General features: G+C 37.4%; 1 protein-coding gene across 1 annotated transcript in view; it reads right to left on the bottom strand.

The window, feature by feature from the left end:
* FRMPD2 (FERM and PDZ domain containing 2) overlaps positions 1–16638 on the bottom strand; it is a 165046-nt gene that overhangs the window by 117189 nt on the left and 31219 nt on the right. Inside the window, exons 13-15 of the mRNA XM_044660226.1 lie at positions 14835–14987; positions 4727–4912; positions 2666–2822 (exon numbers count right to left, since the gene is read on the bottom strand). Of these exons, the coding sequence (XP_044516161.1) occupies positions 2666–2822; positions 4727–4912; positions 14835–14987 (496 nt within the window). The remainder of the gene's footprint in view (positions 1–2665; positions 2823–4726; positions 4913–14834; positions 14988–16638) is intronic.

The raw sequence follows: 16638 nt of genomic DNA, 5'->3' as shown, positions 1-16638 counted from the left end.
TGAAGGGGAAAGTAGGAGCATGAATCATGTAACCATGTTAAAAACGAATATTAATAAATGTTAAAAAAAAAAAGAATGTATGCCCTTTGATCCAGCAATACCACTGCTAGGTTTGACCCCCAAAGAGATAGTAAAAAAGGTTGTAGAAAATATTCATAGCCGCACTCTTTGTGAATGTACATAATTTGGGGTTTGGGTTTTAAACTATTCTCTAATGTAAAAATGAATACTATAGAAATAGGTATCAAGTTATAACATTTGTATAATTCAGTGGAATTGCTTGTTGGCTCTGGGAGGGGGACAAAAGAGGGCAGGAAAAGAAAATGTATTATGGAAACATGGAAAAATAATTTAAAAAATAAAAAATAAAATTTTTAAAAGTTATTGTTAAATGCATTCATACATATATAAGCAAATCACTATGTTTGATGCTGGTAAGACAAAAATAAAAAAGTAGTTCTTGCCCTCAAGGAGTTTGTATTCTATCAGAGCAACAAAACATGAACATGTGGATAAAACATGTTCATAGATAAATGTAATGCAAGGCAATTTAGAGAATGGGATACAACTATTATCTTGGTGATGGGAGTGGATAGGAGAAGACTTCACCGAGTCTCTAACATCTGAGATAAACCTTGAAGGAAGAGAGGGAATTCTGAAAGGCATAGATCCCGGGGAGGAAGCACATCCTATACATGGTAGACGGTTTGTCAAATGCATAGAGGTAGTAAGTGGAATGTTGAATTACTGGAACAGCTAGTAATCTAGTATGGCAATTATGTAAAGCTTGTCAATCAAAATCATTTTAAATAAGTCTGAAAAGGTAGATTGGAGTCATGTTATACAGAATCTTCAATGTTCCACCAAGTAGTTTGTAGATTATCTCTCCTTGTGTATCCCTCCTCTGTTTCAACAAAAACTGGCATAATCCTTTAGGTTGAAAACATCTAAAGACATCATGATGTGGTGGAAAGAGTATTGAATTTTAAATCAGGGTCCCTAGGTTCAAATCCTATATATGCTATCACCTACTACTTGTGTGATCTCATAAGAATTGCTTCCCCTCTCTGAGGCTCAATTTGATCATCAGTAAATTTAAGGCATTGCTACCTCCAAGGAGGTCCAAGTCAGCAAGAAAGTATTTTGCATGCCAAATATTCATGGCTATACTTTTCAAAGTAATAAAGAGGTGGAAACAAATAGATGCTCATTAAACTAGGGAATGACTAAAGTAAAATTCCTTACCCTTTTGTATGCCATAGACCCCTTTGGCAGACTGGAAAAAGTTTTGAGTCCCTTCTTAGAATAATGTTTTTGAATGTATAAAATAAAATACATAGACTACTAATGAAATTTAAAGTGAAAATAAATATTAAATTTTTTTCTTATCCAAGTTCACAAACTCTCTGAAATCTAGCTTTTTCTTGGAGCCATTAGCACCAGTTTAAGATCTCCTGAACTAAACAAATTGCCTTACATAACTATAAGGGAGTATTGATGACTATTAAAATTCAGAGAAGAATGGGGAGACTTTTACGAACTAATTTAGAGTGAAGTAAGTTGTTAGGAAAATAATATACACAATCACTATTAATATATAAATGGAAAGAGCAAAAAAAGGAAAATTGAATGCTGTTTAATTATAATGACTAAGATTGGTCCCAGAGAATAGATTAGAAAATTGGTTTCCATTTCTTCTTTGTAGACATGGGGGACTATGAGTATTGAATGTTATATAAATTAACAGACTTGATTGCTCATAGGATCATAGATTGAATAACAAGTTAGAATTTATATAGTACATTAATGTTTGTGAGGCATTTTACAAATACCATCCCATTTTATTCTCATACATATCTTAAGAGACATATGCTATTATTTATCCCTATTTTGCAGAGAAGGAAATGGGGCAAATGGAGGTTACATGACCTGTCTAGAGTTACACATCTAGTAAGTGGTCATAAAGAAACGAGTTATACAGGCTAGAAGAGAAGAGAAAAGGGAAAGTGTTTGAAGCTAGGTCTTCTTGATTCCAAGTCCAGTGCTCTGTCCATTGAAGCACCTAACTGCCCAAAGGGACCTATGTTCTTTGATTTTGCTGAACTTCCTTTTTATTTATTTATTTTATCTTATTCATTTATTTGTTTGTTTGTTTATGTTGCTTTTTATTTTTTTAAAGTATGATTCAATGGGTAGGTGAACAGGGAGGAATATAGGTAGAAATAAAGATAAGTAAACATAAAAGATATTGATAAAATTAAAATAAATAAGATGAGAAGGCAAGACCAGATGACCTCTAAGTTTCTTCTATAGCTCAAAGTCTATTATCTTGCTTTTTGCTTCTCTGCCTTTTCTCAATTTTCCCATTCAAAAATAATATCTCACATTATATAGTGCTTTAAGGTTAACCAAGGACCAGCCTTCCAACTTCTAAGCAAAGTAAGCAATGCAAGAATTATTATCCCCATTTTTCAGATGAGAGAAATGGTTCAGAGATGCTAAATGACTTGCCTAAGGTCTTACATCTGATAATAGGGGTCCATGATTGATCTAGGGGACATTTAAAAATAATCTCATAACAACCCATGATTCATTTACAAGAAGAACCGTGAGTGTGTCATATTAGAAATATTTTCCATAGAATTGTGAATATGGCATTACTCACCTGACAAAACTTGGGAAAACTGCCCAGAGCTCATCTGCGCATTAAATCTGTGCTGGTCAGAGCAGAGGTCCAGCAAATATTTACATGTCTTGACCGTGTCAGTAATGAAAGTATGTTTCTTACCAGTGATGTTGCTTTCAATAGTGAATTTCTTTCTCTAAAGAATGAAAAAATAAAGACTGTCACATGGTGATTGATCCAAACGCAATTTACTGAGTTCTAGCTTTTTTTTCAGCTAGCACAGGTTCATGAGGAGTGTCTTAACTATCTTTACAGTCATCCCTCCAGGACCAAGACAAATGGTTCTAAGCCTGGAAACTTCATTCAGTCAACTTGCCCAAGACTGTCTCTCCACCCATATAAGCAGCAGGTCTGCATCTCTGTTGTAAAATAGAGCCAGGATGAACTGAACTGACTTAATTTTCCTTCAATCCAATTTGGTCATAGTCATTTAGGCATAGCTAATAGCAATCCCCAGGGAAGAGAAGAAGCCTGCTGATCTGCCACTTAAGCAGTAAGCCCAGAAACAAAAACCCAGAAAGAAAGCAAGCAGAAACAGAGAAAAGTAAAAGCATTATCAGGCAGACTAAGCAAGTTTGGTAAATGGGAAAGAATACTAACTTTGGAAATGTTCAAGAAAAAAAAGTAGACCCTGATCTTAATGCCTAATATAATGTAACTTCTTGAAGAGTAAGACTATATCATTTTTTCTTTTGTATACTTGTTGTTACCAGTCCTATCCAATTCTTCATGATCCCATTTGGGATTTTCTTGACAGAGATCCTGGAGTGGTTTGCCATTTCCTCCTTCAACTCATTTTATGGATGAGGAAACAGAAGCAAACAGGGTTAAGTGACTTATCTAGGGTCACACAACTTCTAAGTGCCTGTGGGCAGATTTGAACTTAGAAAAATGAGTCCTTCTTACTCCAGGCCCAATACTCTATCCACTGCACCACCCAACCATTCTTCATATACTTTAGCAACAGGCAAAATTCCTGGCATATATGAATGTTTATTGTGGTGGTGGTAGTAGAAAGTCTGGGTATGAATCTTAACAACTTACACCTAGAGACAAGAGGTCCTGGGTTCAAATCCGGCCTCAGATACTTCCCAGCTGTGTGATCCTGGGCAAGTCACTTGACCCCTATGCCTATCCCTTACCACTCTTCTGCCTTGGAGCCAATACACAGTAATGACTCCAAGATGGAAGGTAAGGGTTTAAAAAAAAACACACTTACATAAGCAATCTGAGTCATAGTTTCCCCATCTATGAAATGGAAGCACTAATGATTGCTATGTTACTCAATTTGGTTATTTGTAAAATAGAGATTGGACTCAATCACCTCTAAGGTCATTTTAAAATTATTTTACAAATAAGCAAACTAAGTGTCAACAATCATATAGCTTATCTATGGTCACACAACTCAGAATTATAGAATTTTAGTGCAGATCTTCCTGAGACCTAGTCCAACATACCATCCACTATCCCATGCTGTCATTGGCTATGATTAAATAAGAAAGAAGAGGAGGAAATGTAGAAGGAGAAGGAGAAATATTGAAGAAGAGGGGAAAGGAAGGAGAGAGATAGGAAAAGAGAACTACAACAACTATAATCCTGCAGAAAGGAAGATAGAATAAATACATATTTGAACAAGTTACAGCCCATAAGTGTTGCTGATAAAAAAAAATCCTCTTTGGGGGAAATAATTGTCACAAAAGCTTAAATACTAAGGCTAGATGTGGTGCCTTTTAATACTATTAGGGATTTAAGAAGACAGAAATAAGAAGCCTGAATACTCCTGAATGCCCAGTCTAGACTATCTACCCACTACTATCAATGCTGATGGATTCCTAGAGTTAAGAAAGCTTTCCCTAGAAGGAAAACATAATCCTCTGGGTATTAAAGTGACAGCATTCCCCAGAGTAAATAATCTAGAAGAATGGCACACACAAGGTTTGATCTCTTCAAGGTTATGCTTTCCATTCTTTCTATATAGTAGCAACAAGAAGGAGGGAGGGCAGGGAAAGCAAATGATTCATAGTTCTTGATTAGACTGACCTGAGTAGAAATTTTTCCCATTTCTCTCCACTGGAAACGTAAACTTGCAATTCTACTATTGTTTTTTACTTCATATACAATTATGCCCTTGGCACAAATCCCCAAAGTCATCTCTGCCTCTGGCATTTTCTTCTCTTGGAAGACTCGATAGAAGAACACACCATATTCTGGAAGCTTCTGGGTCAGCTAAGGAGACAGAAATGGCTGCTTTAGAAGCATACAATTTAATCAATAGATATTTATTTAAATCCTATTGTGTTCAACATTGTGCTACATTAGCAGTAGAAAGTAGGGTAAGGAATATAAAGACAGAAAACAAATCCCTTTCTTTATCTATAGATAAGAATTAAAGATGCACACATCTTGCCACATTCTTCAGTCTTTGCCTCTCTCACCTACAGAAATGTATGGGTCTTCCCACTCCTAAAATAAAACCTCTTCTCTTTCTTTCTGTACTTTCTAACTACCATCTCCTTCAACTTCTCCACTTTCTGACCAAACCTCTTTAAAACATAGTCTATACTATACTATACTACCATTTCCTCACTTTTGTTAGACCTTGCCATTTGACTGCTGATCTTACCATTGTAGTATAACTACTCCCTCTAGAGTTATCAATAACCTCCTAATCAATGAATTCAGTGAATTTTCCCCAGTCTTTATTTTTCTCAGATCTCATCCTTCCTAATCATTATTTTGACTGGAGAGTGAGAAAATCCTCTCCTTGTAGATAGCCTCTTCTCTTGACTTCAGAAATAATTCCTTCTCCTTCCATCTCTTTAAATGATCCTTCTTTGTTTTCTATACTGGCTCCTCTTCCTCTTTTCATATCCTTAAGATAAGTATACACCAGGTTCTTTGACTTTCCTCTCCATACTTTTTCCATAGGTAATCTTGTGATATCCTATGGCTTCAACTATTACCTCTAATGAAAAGACGTCCACATCCTTATTTCTAGCCATGATCTCAAGAACCACATCTTTAGGTTCCTAAGAGACATCTCCATCTTTGCACTTTGAATTCAACATGTCCAAAAGTGAGCCTGTTACCCTCCTTTTGATATTATTATTTCTGTTAGTGTTGCCAGAATTCAGAAGTGCTTTGCAAACCTTAAAGCACTATTTAAATACTAGCTATTATGACTATGATTATAGAACAGACATTTATTAAGCAACTACTTTATGCCAGGCACTATCTTTCTTAAATATTATCTCATTTGATCCTCACAACAATCCTGGTGGGTGACATTACAATCCCCATTTTTATAATCAAGGGAACTGCAGACAGAGGTTAAGTGATTTATCCAAGTATAACACTGCTAACAAGTACCTGAGGCTAGATTTGAACTCATCACTCTGCTCAAAACTCTTGGATGGTTCTTTCTTGATTGTTTATCAAATAAAAGTACAACTCTCTAGATTGCTATTAAAGGTTCTCTACAATATTGTGCCACCCTGTGTTTCCAGTCTTAAATATTGTTCTTACCCATGTGCCCTTTTATTGATAAACGGGAATACCATGCGCTGTCAATATATGCCTTTCACTTTCCTATTTTATGACTATGCTGAGAATATTTCCTACATCTTCAATTCTTGTTAAATTCCTACTCACCCTTTAAAGTCCAATTCAAATATCATCTAAGTATCACATTTTACATAGGATGTCAATAAGCTGAAAAGGGTTTAAAAAAGGTGACCATGATGACGAAGAAATTGGCTATATGTCTCAGTTGAAGAATCTGAAGAATCTGATGAAGAGAAGACTGAGAACAGTAGAAAGCATGGCACTGGTTACAATAACTATTCAAATATTTGAAGGGTTAACAAGGTGAAGAATAGAGCACACTGAGTAATGCATAGAAACTTTGAAGGGCCAAAAGTTATGCTTGAATTAAGGAAAGCCTTTCTTCTGATTAGAGGTATCCACAAAGAGAATAGGCTTCCTCTCTCACTAGAGACATGGAAGCAGAGGCTAGAAAACTATATTGGGGGTATTTTTAAGAGAGAATTCTTTTTCACACATAGGTTGAACTCTAACAGTCATCTCCAAACTCTTTTGGTCATGCAACTCTCTAAGTGAAAAAAAAAGTATGTACCTTTAATACATGTACATTAACTCATTTATATTATACAATAAGTTATACAATGCAATATTATACAAATAATTCTGTGTAAATCACTTGAAACACACAAAAAAGATATTTAAAAGACAAAATAAAAATGAAATAATATTTTATCCTTGAGTTATAAGGAAGCCACTGGTATTTATTGATTAGGAAAGTGACATGATGATACCTGTGTTTTTTGAGAAAATCATTTTGGCAGTTGTGTGGAAGACAGATTAGAAAGGAGAGACTTGAAGCAGTGAGTCCAATTAAAATGTGATTTTAATAGTTCAGGCATGAAATAATGAGGAACTGGGGTGGTGTTTGGGTGAGTAGAAGGGAGCTGATATGAGAGATATTGTGACAAGATTTGGCAAATGATTAGAGAGAAAAGGTAAAGAGTAGAATATGACACTGAGGTTGTAAATCTGGGTAAGTAGAAGAAAAGTGCCATCCTTGATATTAATATTGAAGTTTGGTAAAGGACTCTTTTGAGGAGGGTAAAGGTAAAACAGTAAGATTCATGACAACATAATGTATCTATGCCTGTTCATCCTCTTCAATTCACCCTGTCCTAACCAAATTGAAAAGGAGAGGAGACACAACTCTCATTCCTGATCCCTTGCCTTTGAGTGAAGGGGCTTCCCTGTCACAACTATAAAGTGATTATGGGATGGGAAGTAGATTACTGGGAGAAAGAAAATTGGAGAGAGGGGCTCCTAATGACTCATTGGCAACTGCTAGATTATAACTGCCTTGAGAGGTCACCAACTGTCTCAGAAGGGGGAAGATGGGGTTTTGCACAAAAGAAAGTGGGGAGAATGGGAAATGTTGGTTTTATGTTATTGTACTGGACATTAGTTCTAACAGTTGGATGTGGTTTTCAAAGGAAGAATGGGACCTACCTTTCCATCCTCTGATTAGTAGATTGTATACCTCTTGGGATGAGGCTACATCTTCTACTTTGGAGACCACTGAATTAGAAGGCCCCTTCCAATATTGAAGTTTTGCCTGATCTCCCTTTTGGAGATTTCTGATCGTTCCATTTAGTACTGACCTTTTCTCTTCTTAGACTTCACATGGAACTTATTCATATCTCTCATAAAACTTTGTATTATTTTTACTATTCCTTTTATGTGTATATCTTTGTTCCTTATTAAAAGCTCTTTATTTTTCTATAAGCTTTATTGGGGGGGGCAGGAAACTCAAACCATATCCATTTAGTGGGTATCTGGATTAGTGTTCACAAAGTTTTATAAATCTGTACATTTGCTTATGTGTTGATTTTAGTTGTAATTTGCTATTTCTCCAACTCCTGAATGCCTTCTAGGAGTCAGACCCAAGTTAGGAAGAATGAATTGGTATTAACCCGGCTGAGGTATCATGGAGCAGAGTATTATAGGTCTGGAACTCAGCCCAGTATGGTTCATGGTGATACAGTCTGAGCTCAATTGACCAGAGACAAGGGGCATGTAATGTAAATATGACTAGTCCTCTCAGTTCTGAAATCCCGTGAATTTTTTATTCTATAAACCATAAAGGAGTGAGATATTAAACAAGCAAAGACAAGAAAAAGAACAGAGGCAAGAGGCATGTCCAGAATCTTCAAGAGTCCTGAGAAGTAGGAGCAAAAGGATCCAAAAGAATGGAGAATTAGAAACTAAAGAGAAGGTCAACAACAACCAAAATGCCAAGCAGGTCAAAGGAACCACATTCAAGCTGAGCTGATTAAAGAGTTTATGCAATTTGCCACACTCAATGAGCCGGAGCATACCTTGAAGGGAGAGCATGGAAGCTTAATCCTCCCCTGGCTCCCTCCCCCGTATTTCTTCAGCTATGCTGGCATTGGACAGCTCCCATATGTATGCCACTATGGGGGAATGGGGGTAGGGTGGGGTGGAGGAATATATTAAGAATGAAAGACACCTATGTATAAGGACATTTTTGTCTGTTTTACTTTTAATCCATCCCCATACATTAAGGGGAAATAAAAATAAAAATGTAGTAGAACAATAAAAATAAATTAGACATTCATATTTTAAATCCTCTGATCTTCTCCCTGAGATAAGAGAAACCTCAGAATATTGTATGAGTTTTCTTCTTCCTTGCAAATTGTGCAGGTCAATTTCCATAGCAACCAACTCTAAGGGATTATCCAAATGCTTTTGTTGTATGGGAATATTATTATAGAAACATGAAATGTTTATGTTGGAAGGCATCCTAGATGTCATCTTTTTAACTTGTCTGGCTTTCCAGATGAGGAAGTCTAAAGCGAAGGAAGTAAAGTCTTTTGCCTAGCTGTCCAATAGCAGAAGTGGGTCTAGAATTTGAACTCATCACATCCCTCCTTGATCTTTACACTAAGACACAGCATAACTCTACCATGTTAAAAAGTATTGATGACAATGAGGTGGTTTGGCATTTTTTGTTAGAAATGTTTTACTCTAACAATTAAAATGGAATTTGATCCTTAGGAGGACTTGAACTTCACACCTACATTTCTATGCTTTACCCAGTAATTGCTATGTTCAGAACTCTCTCCCTTCCCCTCTTAGCCTATTAAAGTCTGACACAATCTTTAAAGCTTAACTTTAAAAAAAAAAAAAGCTTCCTTTAGGAAATTTTCCCAAATGATGCTTCTGGCCATTAAAAAGACCATTGTAGTAAGGCAGTTAGGTGACTCAGTGGATAAAGTGTCAGGTCTGGAGTCAGGAAGACTTGATTTCAAATCTGACCTTAGACACTTTCAAGTTTTGCAACCCTGGGTAAGGCATTTAATCCTGTTTGTCTCAGTTTCCTCATCTGTAAAATGAACTGGAGAAGGAAATGGCAAAAACTCTAGTATCTTTGCCAAAAAAACTTCAAATGGGGTCCCAAAGAGTCAGATAGGACTGAAAAACAACTGAAAAACCTTTTTTCCTTGGAAGATTAATCCATCCCTGTGACCCTGTCTTCTGGAAAACATTCCTACCTAGTCCTTCAGTTCTCTCCTGGCTTCACCACTAACTCTTCAGACTTTTCTTCCGTGCTAGGTGCATTTTTCTCTACACCTTTCCCACACGCACTTTTTAGCTCCCTTTTATATATTGTCTTCCCCCATTAGAATATAAATTCCTTGAGGGCAGAGACTGTTATCCTTTTGTTTGTATTTTTATTCCCAATATATGGCGCTATTCCTGGTACATAAAAAGTGCTCAGTACATGTTTTATTCCTTTGTTGTAATAAAAAACCTTCACTATTGGCCCTCACATTTTATAGATCATATACTATTGTGTAATATAGCTATTTACAACAGTACCTTTTCCCTCCATCATACTGTGAATTCTATGAGAATAGGAATCAGGTTTTATTAAAATTATGAATTTCTTCCCCACCCCCTATGCCTAGCACAAAACTTTGAACACAGAGGATGTTTAATAAATGTTGTTCCTGTCATTCTATTTTTCTACAGACTGTGAACTAAAGATTCACTTTAATTTATCAAACCTTTATTAAGATACATGCAGAACATAGACCTAGTCACTAGGGGAGCTACAGCAATTAAATAAGGATTTTAGTCAGGCAAGGGGGAGCAGGTGAAGGGCTTTTAGCAGGAGGAGGAGTCAATTTGGCAATGGTATGAAGGATAGGTTGGAAAGGGTGGAATGCAAACCAATTCCCTCTTTCTCCTTGGAGTTGCCACGTGTGGTATGGCTGTCATTTCATCTAGCATTTATTCCACTCTGTCAAGTCCACTATCAGTGTGAGATAATGAACTGGCTCAATTAGACATCCGGTGAAGTGAGGTGAAAACATAACACTGTAGGAGAACGTTTCTGTTTTAAGAGAGCATCATATGACAACAGTTTAAAGGCTTAAAAAATAGTCCAAAGGAATGGCAGCCATAAGAAGCTGTGATTAAATAACCATTTGACAAGAGCTTTAGTGTTCAAGCAAAGGAAAGCATAGCTAAGACATTCGATTCTCTTCACAGGTAGCATATCATGGTGGGGCCAAGTGACTCCAATCTGCCTGGGACAATGTGTGACCGTGGGAAGTCACTCAATCTCTCTTAATCCTCATTGTTAACATGAGGTTAATGATCATGGAACTACCTGCTTCACCAAGTGATTAGAGGACCAAATGAAATAACGCCAGTAAAGCACTTTGCAAAACCTAGAAGATACTTAGGTGGTGGTAATATAATCATAATAATAACTGTAATTTGTATAGTGTTTACTATTTGTCAGGCTTCAAACTAAGTACTTTATAATTATTTTCTCATTTGATTCTTACAACAACCCTCGGAGGTAGGTGCTATTATTATCCTCATGTTACAGATAAGGAAACTGAAGCAAAATGAGGTTTGCTTCACACGGGTAGAAAGTTATTATCCCCATTTTACAGAGGAGTAAACTGAGGCAAATAGAGATTTAAGTGAACTACCTGGGGTCACACAGCTAGAAAGTTATTATCCTCATCTTACAGACAAGGAAACTGCAACACACATGGGTTATAAAACATGTCCAGGGTCACAAAGATAGTAAGTGTCTGAGACAGGTTTTGATCTCAGGTCTTTCTGATTGCAGGTCACTCTGGTGCTGGTCAGAGTCAAGAAGATCTGACTTAAAATCCTGCCTCTGTGCCTCTGACTCTTAGTACTTTACCACCAAGATTCAGCTGCCTTCTTCTCTCAGACTCAGTTTCCTCATTTATAAAATTGGAATGACAATAGTACTGACCTGACAGGCTTGTGAGAATCACATGAGATAGTGTATGCAAGGCACTTTATAAGCCTTAAAGCACTATATAAATGCTATTATTAAAAAGTATCATACACATGTATATGATCAATTATTCTATTCTTTATAAGTTTTTAAATCACCCTAAGGGGGAAATATACCTTCTGGATGTTGTAACCTCTGGATGTTGTAGCCTCCTCGAAGTGATTACAGCTCTCCAGCTGAATATAGAAATATTCAAATGCCCATAGACCACCCAAGTACTGCAAATGGAGATGACTTTTCCCATCTCCGAGCTTCTTAATTTGCCAGTTTCCAAATGGTTAGAATCTGCATCCCAGATCTCACTTCTGGCTTCATTTGCCCAGTTCCAAGCTGATAAAATCTGCGTCCCAGATCTTATCTATCTCAGACCTTATTGAAAGTCTTGGTTTTGACTTTGCTTGGACATCACACAACACAACACGTCATTCCCCTGTGGCCCTGCAGGGCTATGTCCCATGCCTGGTTCTTGACCTTGACTTAGCCTCACTTCCAACCTGGCAAAAGAACTCCCTGACTTTATTCTCTGGCTCCTCACACTAAGAAAGGGTACAATCAGCACCACAGAGCCTACTGAATGTCACCTCTGAATGGGCAAAGTGTAACAGTAAATCCAAATTATCACTGAAAATTTCAGTTAGCCAGAGTCATTAGGAGGAACTAGAAAGACTTTCCTGTCTGCTAAAAGTCCAGGGAGTAGAGCAGCCAGGAAGCTCCTCAACTTTCTACCAGAGAGGGCAATATATTCAGGACCACCAGGGCGTTACCCAAATAAGCAAGTCTGTCGTAGGAGGCAGTACTGTAGAGATAGAGACAATGATCTCTGATTCCTAATTGAGTAAAGTGAGCAGACACCTTACATTTCCTCCAGACCTCCTGTCTTTCCCTGCATGGCCCTCATAATACCATTTTCTGAGTTATAAACAAGGAGACTTGAATGTTAGTTCCAGCTCTACCATAAATGAACTGGGACAAATCACTTATGCACTCCCCATCTCAGTTTTCTTATTTGTAAAATGAACCAGCTTGGCTGGTTATAATTCCTTCCAGTTCCATCATTCTATGATCTTGGGTATTCAATCAACAGAAATAAACTTCCCTAAAATGTGTCCATTTGTCCCTGAATACAGTGGCCATGACGAGGAGTGGGGAAAGAGTGAATGAAGACAGAAAGGAAACGAAAGGTACCCTAGCTTTTCAAGAGCCAATGAGTTAGAAACTGCCCTCCCCCTGGGATTAATACAAAGTTGTATGAAGATGAAATAGTGCTCACATTTATAAAAAGCTTAGGGAGCAGCTAGGTTGCCCAGTGGATAGAGCACCAGACCTGGAGATGGGAGGTCCTGGGTTCAAATATGAACTCTGATACTTCCCAACTATGTGACCCTGGGCAAGTCACTTAACCCCCATTGCCTTGCTCTTACCACTCTTCTGCCTTGGAACCAATAGATAGCATTAGTTTTGGTTCTATGGCAGAAAGCAAGAGTTTAAAAAAAAGGCTAAAGATTTGACAAAAAATTACTTTATTACAAAAATGAATGATATGAAAAAATAAATAGTATGGAAATGAGTTTTGAGTGATAATATATGTATAATCCAGGGGAATTGCTTGTCATCTCCAGGAGGGGGGAAGGAAGAGGGGACAAAGACAGCAAGAAGCATGTAACCATGGGAAAAAATTTTTAATAGAAAAAATACTTTATCATTTGATTCTCACAACAACTTTACAATGCTAATATTCCCATTTTATAAGTGAGAAAACTGGGGCTCAAAAAAGTTGTGACTTTCCCAAGAGTAGTTAATGAGCACTATTAAAAGCTTTCTATGCATTAGGTATTAGGGATACAAAGGCAAAATCACTGCCTCAAGAAGTTTATATTCCATCAAGTCACACTGTAATAGTAACTCTGAGGAATACTTGAGAACATGTCTTAACTGCCTTCAAGTCCAATGAGCTATCCACTACTTCTGTCATGCTGCTTCTCAATTCTGATCAGTGTTTTTTGATGAAAAGAAGAAAGAAAAAAGAAAGAAGGAAGGATAAAGACAGAGACAGAGAGGAAGGAAGGAAGGAAGGAAGGAAGGAAGGAAGGAAGGAAGGAAGGAAGGAAGAATGAGGAACCCATTTTTACAATTTAGCTTATGATTATGGTTCCCTTGACCATCATTTCTTTTTTGTAAAATAATGTTAAAATATTTCATAAGACTAGTGTAAAACTGTTCAATCTGATGGCACCATACCTAGAGACCCATGTAGATTCCAATGTCATGTGCATCAGTAATTGGAGTTTTTGTCTTATCTGCCTTGATTATCATTGTGCTTCCATTCCCAATAAACCATGCACCAGATTGCTAAAACAACTTAAATCTCAGCATGCAAAGAGGTTGCCAACTTTTCCTGACACAGAGTATGCATAAAAACTGAATCCGATATGGACTGGATTTCTGTTCACATTTTTAAAGGAAATCATTACATTTTAAAGCCATATTGAGCTTACTACACATGAACATTAAATGACTAACTAACTAAAAATATAGGGCCAGACACGAAAATTATCCCAGGACATTCAATTTCCCCAAAAATGTGTCTAAATAAAAGACTTTCAACTTGAAAAAGAAAACAAGGTCTTAAACATCCCTCCCAACCTTGGATACAATCTATTCACATGGACAAATAAATCATATGTGGCCATTTTTGCTTACTAAGGTTTCAATACAAAGTAAAATCAAGATATGAAAACAACATAAAATATTCATTGACTTCATTTGCCTTTCCTATGCTAAAAATGTTGAGAAGAGGAAGCGGAGCATAATGGATAGAGAGTAGGACTGAGGGGTCAAGAAACTTTTTTTTTTCCCTTCACTACTTGAGATTCATAAGGCAATACCAGCCACTCACAGAACACGAGATGGAAGAGAATTTAGAAGCCATTTCCATCCAACTGATTCTAAAACAAAAATTACCTCTCCAACCCAACCATTGTTTTGAAGACCTCCAGGGAGGAGACAGCCACTATCTCTCTTCCCTTTATCCCCAGGCCCTGAAATCTATGCCCCCTTTCTGTTTTGACCTATTTTTTTAATCTGACAAAAAGAGGAATAAGTCTAGCTCATAGAAGGACACCACAGCTCTTATAAAAATAAATAGAATTACAGATGTGAAATATGTGAACTTTAGGGGAGAGAGGCACTACCATAGATTAATGTAGCATCTATTCTCTAGGGAACAAAAGCTCATACCTTTAAGAATTCCAATTCAACTTCTTCTCTAGATAGGGGACCATAGCAACTATGTATTTTCAAGACCTCCGATTGCACACAGGGTGCTGTCATTCGCTCAATCATGCTTGCTGGAATATAGTCTTCAACCAAAAAAGAATATTTCCCCTGTGCCTATGGGCAACAAAATACATAGGGAAAACTTATGATTAAAATTTTTCAGAGCCCTAAACAGAGTAAAAATAAAACATTGGCTGAAAATCCCCTATTCCATTCAACAGGATGTCCTAAACCTAGCCAGTTTCCTAAGGGATGTAAGTAGAAATGTCTACATGGGCAGGTGCTAAGGGTCAGGTCAAAGCAAATAAGACGATTAATGGGCAAATGAGGGAGGACTAATAAAGGACACAGAAGCTGAATGTCTTCCCCCTTTATGAGGCAGAGTCAGGGAGATCCCAGTTCAAATTTATCTTCAGACACCTGCTAGCTGTATTAGTCCAGGCAAGTCACATAACCTCTGTTTATCTCAATTTCGTCAGCTGAAAATGGGAATAATAATACAACTTGCCTTGCACAGTTCTGTGTTTGCATAAGAAAGGGCTGGGGAAAAGGAAAGCGTGAACCTGTGATTCCATGGAGAGAACAAATTCCTGGGAGGAAAGACTTTTTTATTAATGAAGATGCACAAAAGTTCTGGAACTTATAATTTTAAGGTTGCCCAGGACGCTGAGTGCTAAGTTACTTGTCCAGGAGTTACAAATCTAGTATATGCCAGAGGCAATGGTCGAACCTAAGATTTTCTGACTCAAGGCTCCATGTAAGCCATGCTGCCTCTAGCTTTACACATAATGGGGTGGTAAATAAATGCTTGTTGGATAAATGAATGAATGTATATGAATATGAACAACTGGGCTCCTAGAGAGAATATTTGAAACAGGCAAACGAATCCCAGGCAGATATTTAGGGAGGTTGCAAGCCCACAAAGGGTCCAACTTCCATTCTAATAGCTCATTCTCATTCTAATGGTTTCCATAAAGGCACTGATGTGGTGGGCCTGTAGCCAGCCCATCTGTGCTGTGATCAGAAGAGCTGCTATAACTAAGCAGCAAACACTGGAAAGGCGCCACACTTGAAAAGGAGAGTAATAATAATAGTAATTGCTCACATTTCTATCACATTTGAGGGCTTACAAAGCACTTTCCTCCCCATTACAGCCCTGTGAGGTAGGTGACATTTTGTTATGGGTTTTTATGGACTTCATTTGTTATAGAATGTTAGGTTTGGAAAGACCCTCCACCAAATCAGATCAACAACTCTTGGGTAATTTACAGTCAATTAGGAAATGTATTAAGTGCGTTCAATGTGCCAGGCACTGTGCTAAATGCTAGGATACAAAGAAAACAAAATGGCAGTCCTTGCTCTCAATGAACCAATGGAGGGGGCAAGAGCAAACAACCATGTGCAAACAAGATAGATATGGGACAAATTGGAAGCAATCAACAGAGGGAAGGTACTATGGTTAAAGGAGACTACAAAAGGCTCCTTAGCACAATTCCTGGCACATAGTAGGCATTTAATAAATGTTTATTGATTGATTCTTGTAGGACTTTAGCTGGGACTTGAAGGAAGCCATGAAGGTGGAAACTGAAAGGGAAACGTTTCCCAGAGGCTAAATGACTTGCCCTCTTTCAGATAACTATGAAGTCTCAAAAGCATAATTCAAATACAGCTTTCCCCACTCTAAGTCCTATGCTCTTTGCATTAAACCATTTGGCCTCTTCAAAACTCTGGGCCACAGGGGCTCATCAGGAGCTGCTATTTAGTT

The sequence above is a fragment of the Gracilinanus agilis genome, chromosome 2 (genome assembly GCF_016433145.1).
Source record: "Gracilinanus agilis isolate LMUSP501 chromosome 2, AgileGrace, whole genome shotgun sequence".
In the NCBI taxonomy this organism is placed as follows: domain Eukaryota; kingdom Metazoa; phylum Chordata; class Mammalia; order Didelphimorphia; family Didelphidae; genus Gracilinanus; species Gracilinanus agilis.
The sequence above is the reverse complement of the archived record's forward strand: the minus strand, read 5'-3'. Positions and strand labels throughout refer to the sequence as shown.